The sequence below is a fragment of the Lemur catta genome, chromosome 1, assembly GCF_020740605.2.
Source record: "Lemur catta isolate mLemCat1 chromosome 1, mLemCat1.pri, whole genome shotgun sequence".
Lineage (NCBI taxonomy): Eukaryota > Metazoa > Chordata > Mammalia > Primates > Lemuridae > Lemur > Lemur catta.
Genome location: NC_059128.1, coordinates 281,135,186 through 281,147,986, shown reverse-complemented (window position 1 = coordinate 281,147,986; position 12,801 = coordinate 281,135,186). Strand labels below are relative to the sequence as shown.

General features: G+C 43.5%; 1 protein-coding gene across 1 annotated transcript in view; it reads left to right on the top strand.

Annotated features, from left to right (window-relative positions):
- DSCAM (DS cell adhesion molecule) overlaps positions 1-12,801 on the top strand; it is a 718,109-nt gene that overhangs the window by 678,416 nt on the left and 26,892 nt on the right. The window contains exons 28-29 of the mRNA XM_045558333.1: positions 5,336-5,366; positions 11,447-11,562. Coding sequence (XP_045414289.1) covers positions 5,336-5,366; positions 11,447-11,562 — 147 coding nt within the window. The remainder of the gene's footprint in view (positions 1-5,335; positions 5,367-11,446; positions 11,563-12,801) is intronic.

Below are 12,801 nucleotides of genomic sequence, written 5' to 3'. Positions count from 1 at the left end.
CAAGTATGAACTTGGCATTATGATGCCACATTTTGCTGACATCAAAAGTGAAGGACAGAAAGCCTTCAGAAAAGTAACTAGAGAACTCGTCTAAAATCACATATGAGTTGGGGCAGAGCTAGAAGGGGAGCCTGGATCACTGTCCTCTCTCCAGGAAACTTCTGCAGGTGTTGGAATATGCAAGTAACAAATAGGCTGTCCCATCGATATGAACTGAGCTTTAAAAGGTTTGTCAATTAAACATGGAATAAGAAAATGTATTAAGATAGTATCCATAGCTGCTTTATAATTTTATGTTTGTCCATCAAAATACTTAGTGTATTCATTTTTATCTCAATATTCACTACCCCTCAGCCTTCCCCAATATGTATTAAGATATATATTCCTTCTAGCTTGCATATATTCAACCTACTGTCCTCCCTAATTCTTTTCACAACTAAACACTTGGAAGAGTATTCTGTGCTCAGCTACATTACCTCTCTTCCATTCCCAAATGCTCTCATTCCACCCCTTCTGCTCAAATGAAACTGCTCTCCTAGAGAGAGATGATCAGTTACCTTCTGATCACCAAATTCTCCTTTCAGCCACCACTTTTAGCCCTCTTTGCAGCATGCGGAGTGTTAGCAAACATTGTCTTTTGAAACTGCATCCTTCCACATGTCAATATCACTAGACCATCCTGGTGGCATTTCTCCTTCATTTCCCAGCCCAGCAGGTTAAAGTGTTCACAGAGCCAAGGGTGGATACGTAGGAATAGCAAGGGGCTTCAGGAAAGATGTCACAAAGTCTAAATCTCAGATTGATCTGAAATTTGTAAAAAAAAAATGTGACAGGCAACACAAAGGGCTGTTAGCTGTATCTGGGCAAGAAGAACAAGCTTTGCACGTTGCTCTCATGTTAACATATGGCAGGTAGAAAGCAGAGCAGCTCGACATCTGCTTTGCTTGATGTGCACCGGGAGAAGTGCTATTCGAACCAGGAAATGTGGATCAAGAATTATAGAAGGGAAGGAGGGGAGGGGAGGAGGGAGGAAAGAAAGGAAGAAAAAGAATAAAGAAATGGGGGGAGGAGTAAAACTCAGGATGTTTGACAAAATAATAAGAGCCCTGATAGTTTAAAGTGATTGATGCTTTCAAAACCTACTAAGTACTAGCCATATGGAGAATGTGGAGATGCTGCTTTTTGCAAACAATGTTGGCAAAGAACTGTTACACAGGTTCCAAAGGGTAAGTGGTGCAATGTAGACACCAGTAAATGCTGCTTCACAGAAGGGAAGGATTGTCCCCCACCCCCAGCACCACTGGAAAGGTCAGAAAAGTGCTGTGGGGCTCCAGTCCCAAGACGCCAAAGGATAACATCTTAGGGTTCTGAATAAAATTTTTCCAGACAGAATTCCAGGACTTTTGGGAATAACTATTGAACAATCGAAGGCAAATCAGAGGTATTAGAAAATGATTATCTAGATGGTCCCGGACTTACAATGGTTCAACTTAAGATTTTTCCACTTTACTATGGTGCAAAAGTGATAGGAATTCAACAGAAACCATACTCCAAATTCTGATTTTTCCCCCAGACTACTGATATGTGATATGATAGATAAGCTTACATGAGATATTCAACACTCAATTATGAAATAGGCTTTGCGTTAGATGATTTTGCCCAACTGTATGCTAACAAGAGTGCTCTGAGACAGTTAGAATAGGTTAGGCTAAGCTGTGATGTTGGGTAGGTTAGGTGTATTAAATACATTTTCAACTTGTGATATTTTCAACTTTTATTGGGTTTATTGGGATGTAACCCTGTTGTTGTAAGACGAGCATCTCTACTCTGTAGCCATTTCCAAAAACAATAGATCCTGCACATTATAGATCAAGACTAATTAGTTTAGGTTACAGAAAGGATGGTTTGTGAGTAATCGGGAAATGGTAGGGCCCTCCAGGCTGGGAGGAACCATATGCGTTCTGACAGGGCTGATGGATGTGGGAGCGCCAGGCTATGGCTGAAAACGCTGGCAGGTCGGTCGGATCTTGGAGGTGACACACATCCAGGTGGGAAAACTAATGAATCAGAGGAAAGAATCCAAATTTTAAGAGATTTTTTTGAAAGTCTGGAACCAGGAGGATAAAATTTAATAGGGGTAGTTGTGAAGTCTTCTATATAAGTTGTAAAATTTCATTTGCAACACATACAATGAGCACTGAGCTCTCACTGGTGTGCTAGGAGAATATCAAAAGTTACCAGTGTCTGTCCTCAGACCCACTTAATAAAGAAATAAGAAATCACATGTCTCTTATAGAAGAGAGTTCCAAATAGGGAATTACCTGGAAATTATGCCACATGAGGAGAATTTAACCTGGAAAAGAGAAAGCTGAGGCCAAGCAGGGGAACGGCAGCTACATGGAAACATCTGCATAGCTTGCCGGTGGCTCCAGCAGGTGCCGTCATCATATAGAGGTAGGAAGTACATAGAGGGATTCCAACCCAAGAGAAGGAAGATGTTTCTCACAATTAAATGCATCCTAAGGAAACCTTTGTGTGGCTTCACTGCGTACCAGGGACTGGGCTGTGTCTGGAGAAAAGAACCAAGGGGCCAAGAGAGAGACGCCCTGAAAACGGGCAGAGGCAGCGTGAGCTGGAAGGGCAGTGCCAGCTGTAGTGCAGCGGCCAGGGAGCTGCCGGCCGGGGGTGCACAGAGCTCGTGTGTCGGCATGCGTGGTGGGGTCAACCAAGGCCCTTATAGGAGCAAAATTGCGGGGTTCTCTGCAGAAAGTGGCAATGCAGGAAAGTCAGAGAGAGACTTGGAGGTCACACGTGGGGGACAAGTGCTCTGTGCTGGAGAGTGCTGTTGCAGCGAGGTCCCTTTGAAAGTTTCCAAGTGCAGGTGTGACTCAGCAAGATGGTTTCAGAGCTGTCACCCTTCCTGCAGCGTGGGTGTCACTCAGAGAGCTGAGAGGCTGGAGTTGGGCAGACCATGGAGGAGGGCATTGCCTAGTAAATGAGATTTGGATGGAGGGGCGATCCCGTGGGGGCGTGTTGAGGTGAGAGACCCGCACGCTTGGAAGGCCCGTCAGTACTGGGAGCGAGACGGAGGGCACTTGATGTGTGTCCACAGCATTGATCCCCTCTTTGAAGTGGCCAATGGCTTTAGCTCTATATCCGTGTAGACAGAGCACATTTGCACGTCTGTCTAGACTCCATGGAAGGGATTCCAACGTTCACTAGGAGGCTGATTTGAAAAGTCTTTACCGCGCTTAAGATTCTACGGTTCCAGGACTTTAAAAATTTTTTCTATCCCAGATTCTCTTCTCACCTCTAAACAAAAGTGTGTCCCAGGTGAGAGCTGGCCATCCCCTCTTTGTGCTCTCCCGATGTGAGCCTGACTAACGCCAGGCCTCTTCTCAGCCCTGGCATCGCTTCAAAACGTGATTCCAAATCTGCCTCTGAACAGATCGCCTAACGTCCTCCAACTTTGACACCAGACACCTCAGCTCTCCCCAAATGCTGCTTCCATGTCCTCCTAGACCGCTGTTCCTGTCACTTGTGCCACCGGGCACCCAGCCTTGCACATCCCAGATCTTGCCCACCTCCTGGACTCCCTGCACCTCCTGCCCCCAAACCCTCCACACCCGGTAGGGCTCTGATTCTCGTGGAAGTGGCAGAAAGTGACAAGTACAGGGAGGGGTTGTCTGGAATGGCTCTGGGCCAAGCCTATGGATGAGCCCGACCTCCAGGAGGACGCCTGCTAGGGACGGCCAGGGGACTCTGCCGTCAGAGCTCACCAGTACCGTGGGCAGCTCCGTGCTGTGGTGGGACTCTGCAGTTCCTCAGTGGCGGACAGGAACAGACCACAGGAAAGAAAACTGATGGTTGACCAAGAGCAGAAAAGGGAGGAATTGTGCCGGGCACAGTAAGGAAAGCAGTCGATTCTGAAGAGAGTTGAGTCTGAGAAACCCCCAACGTGTGAACTGGTGTGAGATGTTTAATCCTCGGAATTTTTCTCTTCTTTTTTGGAGTACTGTACTAGCCCTCCTTGGTTGTTACATGGGGCTAATTAATCCCAAGCTTCTAGCATTCAGTATAGACAGATTTACTTGGTAAGTGTTAAATCATTCAAGGAGAGAGGAAATGCATCATATTTACTTTGTCTTTCCGGATAAATATAAAGACATGAACTGGGAAATCAAGTGCTGTTTTGCCTTCTTTGCTTTGCCATGTGGGTGGGGTAGACAGGACCTGTTTCATTTTCCAGACTGAGCCCATCTGTGCACAAAACCGGGCCCCATCTGAGGTTACCAATGGGACCTGGCGTAGCCGACGTGAGCAACTGAGCTCAGGTTCAAAGGACCAGCCTCCAGGTGGTCTTTCTGTGACCACCCATGTTGTGCAGCAACAGCATGTGCCCCCAACCTGCTTTTAAATGTCAGCCCCCAAAAGAATGAGATGGAAATGCTCCAGCATATGTGTTTCTTCACTACAGAGCCAGTCATACAGTCAGCTGAGTCCATTTCCAGAAAGTTCTGTGCATTGAACCGCATACTTAACATCAAGACTTTTTAAAGAGCAATGAAAGCAAAACAGAAAGAAGGCTTTTGTGTTCTAGGAAAGAAAACATTGATTTTGCCAGGACAAACTGTGTAAAAAGAATAAATTATATTTTAAGATTGAATGAGAATTATAAAACAGTGCCACCAGAAAGGTAGATTTTTTTTTTTCCTACAACATTTTTAGGCAGGATTTCTTCTGTCAGGAGTGGGAGTCAGGTCTTGGTGAACAGTGTTCTCAGAGGAAAAAAGTATAGTTTTTATTTGTGAATTTGAAATAAGCATCTAAGTTTCCAGAAACAGTGATATGTCATTTATTATACAATTCTTTGATCAACCTAAGGGACTCAGAGCTCTATAATAATGCAATTTGTAAGTGATTTACAGTGTCATAAGCTTTTTAATTCTGATATTTTGATAACAAAAGGAGTGGGTTGTACAATATAAATGATTTACTTTCAAAATGTTAATTTTCTGACAGCTGAAAATAAAATTGGGTTTTCTAGAAGTGACTAATAAATCACTTGTAATACAACCTTTAATAGATGTCTGAGAATTTTATGGCCACAGAATAGTTGTGATATCTTTTTGTAATTTTAAAAAAAGGATACAAAAAAGTTCCATGTAGAAGAAACAAGAAATCCATAAAACTGTAGTTTATTAGTAGTGATCTGGGTACACGATTACATTTAAAAATGGCAGTAGTCATCTGACTGTAGAATATTTGCCATAAATGCCTAAGTGAATGTTAATGAGTTATTTATCATGTACTAATATTAACTTTCTTTCCCTAGATGCAAAGAGTTTAGCTGAAATGCTCATGAGGTAAGAACAAGATCTAACACCCCAGATATCATGTTTAAAAGAATAGTTTTGAACTTGCCTTGATGATTTCTTTGTTTTTTAAAGATGACAGTCTGAAATTGACTACACATTTTCTCTTTAACACACAATTTCCATTTATGTTCCAAAATATCCATATAATGCCTCATTATAGATGGAGATACTGAATGATATGTTTTAAGATGTGCAATAAGTAGTTGTCTTCTTGGCTGCACTCAGCCAGTGGAATGTTTCCCATGAAACTGGGAGGAAAGCGACATGTTATAAGTAAGCAGGCTTCGTTTTGCTTCCACCCAAATATACTCCTTGTGAGGTCAAGCCTTCCATCTAACAGCAAGTTAAAAGAAACCCACAATGGGAAATGGGCTGTGCTCTTCGAAGGCAATGGGCTGACCCCAGGGAGCCTCCAATCCTGTCACCGCTGCCTACTCACTGCCAGGTCCGGAAGGCACAGCCTGCACATTCCATTGCTAGGAGTGCCCGGCATGGTCCTCCTCATGGGGATGGGTGGATAGCGGCTATTGAATGAGTAAGAGAAGCTTCACAACCATGGAAGACAACAGGGCACCCCTCACAGCTTCACTTTTGCACATCCACAGGGTTTGTGAGAGGCAAAGACATGACAAGGACAGTGTGCATTCCTTCTATGTCTCTGAACACTATTTTCCACTCAGCCCCTCTCCAAACACTTGGTTTCCTCATGTTGTCCAACCTCCTTACTCTATAAAAACCAGAACACTCTAATAGTACACATTTATACTCATGGATTACTTGACTGGCATGTTACCTCACCTGGATATTTGTATTTTAAGGCTTTCGTAGTGTAATGATTAAATGAAAAGTGAGCAAGGAAATAAGTAAGGAAAATGTCAAGGACCCTGATGGTGAACTTGATGTTGCCATTTTAGGATGATTTGTGTGGGAGAGGAAGACGATGGGTCTCTTCCCACTCCCATTCCTATCACAGTTGTCTTCCTCCCCCATCTATACATATAAAATTAGTACTGCTTTGTTATTCACAAAGAGCCCATGTCCGATATCACCAACATCTTTGAATATCAAAGGCAGAAATCAAGTACCGTTGGCACATGGATTGCATTTCCATAGACATCTTTGTTTGGCCGTCTTGTATTTTAAAACACTGTGAATCATAAGTAAAACAGTGATACGGAGGGATTAAGGGTAACTCTGAAAGACATTTGGTGGGAGTAATTAGATGAACGCTGGTGCCATCTGCAAAGATTAGGGAGATAGAGGCAAGGTATGGACTTGTTTTTTTGGAGGGCCGGGTTGCAGGGAGGTGTTGATGAGAATGAAAAGACCTATTTGGATCATGTTGCATTTGGGATTCATTTTAAGCACCCAGTGGAGGTGTCAAACAGGCAATTGGTGGCAGGAACCTTGAGCTCAGAGCAGAGGCAAAGAGGTTGAGACAGCCTGTACAATCCTCCTTCATGGTGGGTATCTAACCACGCTAGACCAAACTTACGAGAAGATTACAGAAATGTGCATGCAACACCTGGAGTCCAGGCTCTGGTGGAAGTCTGTACTTATTTGTTGAGCAAGTGTGAGGACATTTATAGGTCACGTGGAGCACATCCAGACACACGTGCACTTGCATTGAGCGGATCTCATAAAACATCTGGAAAACAGATAAAGAAGCCAGAATCACTGGACTTGTAATGACTAATCTACCAAATAAAATAAATTTTATAATGTAGACTTTAAGAATATAAATGAGTTGATGACTTTTAAAATGAGGCAATTTCACATAAAAGTTGGCTTTCTGATTTCTCCTGGAAAGGTCCTGCCACACTGGGCACGGCCCAGGTAGGGAAGGTGCTGGAGGTGTGCACAGTGCCCTTTAGACCGGAGGTGACTTCTGCACACCACGGCAGCCCCTGCCCCTAGGCCACCTTCATCCCGCCTCACCAGTCTGCACCCCCAGTAGGGCTCCTGCAGCCGCCAGAGAGCTTCTGGGCCCCACGCTTTTCTTCCCCACTCCCTCCCTGTTCCCGTTCCCTGCCACTTCGCCTTCGCCCCAAGGCCGTGAGGCTGGGGGCTGTTTTCTGACATGTTCAGCATTTCTTCAGTTAGGATGACTTGCTTTCCACTTCTCCTGATCTCCTAGAATGCATCCCTACCCCTCCTTAGCCCCTGAGCAAGACATTAGAAAGCATCCTCTGTTAATAGGGCAATCACTGTCCTCGAAGACCACCTGTTGATAGGAGCAGGAATCAATTACGGTCTTTAAGGTTGACAGTTGTCAGCATGAAATTAGGAACAGTAAAACCAGTAATTACTACCACTTAAACTAGTTAACATGATTTCCCTTCAAAGGGTGAAAGTGATTGAGAAGGAAGAGAATTTCCAAGCTCCTTGAATAGCTGAGTTTGTATGGGATCAATTTAGAATTACTCATGAAAGTTTGGTTCGATCTAAGCCTGGCAGGTGAACCAGTCAAGCAACCAAACACCTTGTCACCCACCTTGTCAATTTAGGATCAACCCTATTTCCAGTGTGGCCCAGGAGGTCCAGGTGAACCGTGTCCATTGGCACAGAGAGTACTGAATTGCTGTCCCTGTCTTTGCTGCTGTTTTCTCTGGAAGCCTGGGGAGTTGGCAGCCTGGTGCCGTGAGGAGAACATGGAACCCACAGCCTATGTTCTAAGCCTCATGTGGCGTCCAGCTGGTTTTCTGATCTTAGGCAAGTGATTTTGCCACTTCATGTGGCAAAATGCTTTCCTCATCTAAAATACAAGAAAATCAAAATTGTTCCTAGCTTTATCATTCTGTAATCTAGGTGGACGAAACATTTATTTTCTAACCATGTTCCACCAAGAAGTATCTGCGTATTTCAGGATTGGCTGGCCCAGGCCAGGAAGGCAGATGGGCCTGCAGGACACAGACGGCCTGGACCCCCAAGGGACCCTGTGCACAGTGCCACCTCCCATGGCTGTGCTTCGTGTTTCCAGATATCTGCCCATTTCACCCCTGAGAAGAGAGACTGCATCCACCACATCCAGACAGAAAGATTGTCCTTTTGTATGTTTAGGCAAGATTATTATTTTTTTAAAAACATGCCAGCCTTCTAAGAGGTGAGACTGGCTTGCTCTAAAAAACTAACCAACACATATTTAAGGTTCAAGGATTAGTGTTAGTGAGAGAGCTGATTTTAAACCAAGAAAGATTTAAATTGAGAGGCTAAGTTACTTTAACTTTTTTAATGTTCATGTTTTTATACACATAATAAAAAAATACTCACTCAAGCATTAGAATGAGCTATGTTCCTAACAGTCTGATGGTTATTCTACACTTAAGGAATGCTCTACATCGTATTTGGGGGAAGAGAGGCTGTACAGACACCTTTATTAGTTTTCTCTGCCCCCTCGCAACCTTAAGGAAATATTAAGATTTTGGAGAGTTGCTGTGACTGCAAGTGATTAACTGGCTGAGCTGGGAGATACTCCGCTTTGTAAACAGCCCTCCCCCCTCCTCCGTTCATTTTAGTCCAACAGCCAGATGACAAATGGGTAGTCCACGATTACATTTTAATAATAACTAATATATTCAGCATGATCCTAGACCATACAAAAGATGCAATTTTGCTTCCACAGTGAAAACATTCAGACTCTTTTTCCAGGTCACAAATGAGGTTTCTTCAGACTACTTTTTTTGAAGGTTTGCTGCTGTTCTAATGACCAATTGTTAGAGTTTTCGAGGGGCATCCTTTATATAACAATAGATTATCAAATATGACCGCAAATGTTAACATAACGAAATGACTTAGTTGGGACCTATGAACCCTTTTAGAAAGAGAAGGATACTCTTGCCCCAGAGCAAAGCCTTTAGGGAGGTGCCACTCAGCTCACATTGTACCCTCAAAATAACATGATGTATTTAACAAATATTTATTGAGCACCAACCATGGCCAAATAGGGTCCCAAGTTCTAGGGACATGCAAGGAAGAGAACAGATGAAGATAGCCCCTGCAGCGTGTATATTCCAGTGAGAGACACAGATAATGAATAAGATAAATCGATTAAATATGTTTAATTGATTTAATATATGCTTGGGAGTAATAAGTGCTGAGGAGAAAAAGTTTAGCAGAGAGGCCCAGCCTGGCTCTGTTGAAAGGATGGAGTCTGAGTTGAGCCCCGCAGGAAGGGTGAGAACCGGCCACAAGGGTTTGGGGAGTAGTGGGGTGGGGTGTTCTAAGCAAAGAGAACAAGTGCAAAGGGAGGGAAGAGCAACGAGCCCCTGAATCTCAAGTTTTCTTAGGCCATTTTCCTACAGTCTTTCAAGGAAAAGGAGGAATTTACCTCCAGCTTTGATTGTCCTGGCTCTTGAGGTTTAATCATATTCTAAGTCCTGGTGCAGTCGCCACGGTTCACAGCCATTATTTAGCTGGCTTCCTGCGCCGGTCTGATAGCAGACCCCTCATTGTTGTTTAAGTATAGCCTGCGCTCGGTGTTCATCACTATTTAATAGAGCAGCCGCTGACTGCCTCATAACTATTCATGATGAGCAGAAGGAACTAGCTCACACTTCTATTTTTGGTGCAAGGACAAGCTCAAGTCCCCAGTGAAGTTTCTAAACAGCTCTCGCGGATATTCACAGAGGAGTCGTTCCCCATATGCTTGTGTGGAAATGTAGCTTGTCTAAGCATGACATGAATGCAGCCCCCCAAACACCCAAGATGCTCTTCCCTTCATACAAGTATTTTAACTTTTGCATTCTTCTCTCTTTTTTTTAAACTGCAAACAAAATAAGTTAGTTAAGTAAGTACTTTGAAAGAGTATAGAGACCATGTGAAAAAAATCAGGCCAAAACGTTTGAATCTGGGCTCTGCGTAATTAGCATGATCCAGGTACATAACCCAATTACTGGTGGCAGAACAAGAAATCTGGTTCAAGGTCAACTCCTACGCAGGATGTTTTGGTTATATTAAGATGAAGAGTATACACATCAGGCAAACATCTAGGGAGGCATCTGAGTGAACTTGGCCTTAGGATTATTAAGGTTCAAGAGTGGAGAAGTCCTCATTGACAAGGAAAGATCTGTAGAGGCAGAGCCCGGGGACTCCATGTGGATTGCTTGGCTGGAAGGGAAAGTGTTTGAGATGCAGTGTGGATACCCCTTTCTTGTTCTCTATTAGAAGTAACTAACACAGAGATAAACCATCATTCAGTGAACTAGGCTCCAGAAATGTTTCCCAAAACAGATTTTGACAATTGTTGAGCTGGATTTGTAGATGCCATAGATTATCTCATTGATGGAAGTGTCCAAATGACTGCTGCTTGTTAGAGGATGTTTCTGTAAACATTATTTTAACATCTAGTAAATGCTTATAATTCTGTAAAAGCTGAACAACCATCCTTCTAATGTGAATTGCTAATTAAGGCCTTTATTGACTTTTTAAAAAATTTTTGTGCAATGTGGATTTTTTATTTTTTTACCGCAGGCTGTAATTGGCTATGATTGTCCCAAGCAGTTTTACTACCTATTTTCATTTACATTTAGAGAACAGCTCACTCTAAGAGTAATTTTCTGGTACACAAATTTTGAGATAAAATTATTATAGTAATTGCTTTTTTTTTTTCCTCTTCTAAAACGCCTTATCAGGAAAACTAAACTAATGTCAGGGAAGCTAACAAGGTTTGTGATTTGTCACTAACACACAGATAAAATGGCACCAGAAACGCATACGGATCCATTAGTAAAACCCCCATCCAGCTGCTTCCCCCTCACCCTTGCTGCAATATCTCACATCTGACAAACGAAAATGTCGTTGGTTTTCAAATCGCTTTTCATTTGTTTCATCTAGCTTTTACACAAGAAATGGAAAATTTAGAAATGTGCTATTGATTTGGAATCAATCTCTATTGATAATTTGTATTTTCTAAACCTCCCCAGTCTGGTGAAATGAAAGAAAAAAATCTCATATCATGTACTTTCCCTTCCCCTCCCCCTAAGGAATTTGTGTAATTAGACCATAAACTAAGTTGGCACCATGTAACATTGAACTGGATTTGTCACTGTTTCCCCCCATCTCATTCCCAGTAAGAATACTCGGACTTCAGACACCTTGAGCAAGCAGCAACAGACCCTGAGGATGCACATTGACATACCCAGAGCTCAGCTTTTGATCGAAGAGAGAGACACGATGGAGACCATCGGTAAGGTGCCCCGTTTGCCCCTTAACACAGTGTGGCTGCCACAGCCATGCCTTCTAAGCCCAAACCCTAGGGCATGGGAAATATTAGACGAGAAAGCATCTTGAATGCTACATGAGTATAAAAGTTAGAAGGCAGAGAATTGCTACTGTGGAGAATACGTGCCTGCAAATGTACTTATTACAAATTTGACTTATATACAGCTCAGTGGTCATCTGGGACAGGAGGTTCCCAACTCTGATCCACTTTGGGTCTTTCCCAGGGAGGCTACTGAAGCCACTGCAAGGATTACATCTGTAGCCAAATGCACATAAGCCCAGAAGGCCTGCACAGGTTGGAAATCCATTCTATGCGCTCCTTAGCAACTCTAATGAGGCAGCCTTCACTAAAGAGAACCTTTAAACTATGCTTAACACTAGAACAAACAAATGTCTTTGTACAAGGTATCCGCCATCCATCCCTGGTACCCCAGAAATATCCTGGAACTGTTTCTTTGCAGCACTTTGGGAAACACCCAGCCCCCTTGTGTCACGGTTTTAGAGCAGCCGCAGAGAGGTTTTGTGGCTCAATCACCCAGAACCCAGGTGACTTGACACTTTCCAGGCTCTTTTCTCTCAGAGACCACTGTTCCACAGCGCCTGCCTCGATAGTGCCATTTGTTCCAGAAACAGAGACTTCATATTTTCATTGCAATAATAGAATAGCTAACATTTATTGAGAACCCTCTAAATGTCACACACTTGTATAAGCACTTTATGTGCATTATTTAATTTAACCTTCCAGCCAATATGTGAAAAAGGTACTCTTTTTGTAACTGACATGCAGAGAGGTTAGTGTAGCTTGCCAAGATCACACAGACAGGAGCAGAGCCAGGGTCCCCACCTGGCCACCTGCTTCACTGCCATGTCATTGCCATGGTGATGGGCTATTGCCACCTGCTTCGACACTGACAGGCTACTTGCAATAAGTCCTGGCCTGAGCGGTTCCCCAAGCTTTCCAGTATCCATGGAAACAGACTCTGCGGCAGGTTCCTAAGCTGCCTCTTTTCAAAGTTCACTCTGTTTATTTTGGAAGGTGTTTGCTGGCATGCGTCCCTGGGTGACCCTTTCTTGGGGTCTGGATAAAGCTGCCTGCCTCCTACCGCATACCACAGCCACCTCCTGCCAGGAGCAAGAGGCCATCTGGGCAGAGCACCTCTTCCACCCACCAGTGGAGACATCTTGGCCTTATGGCTCCTAAATT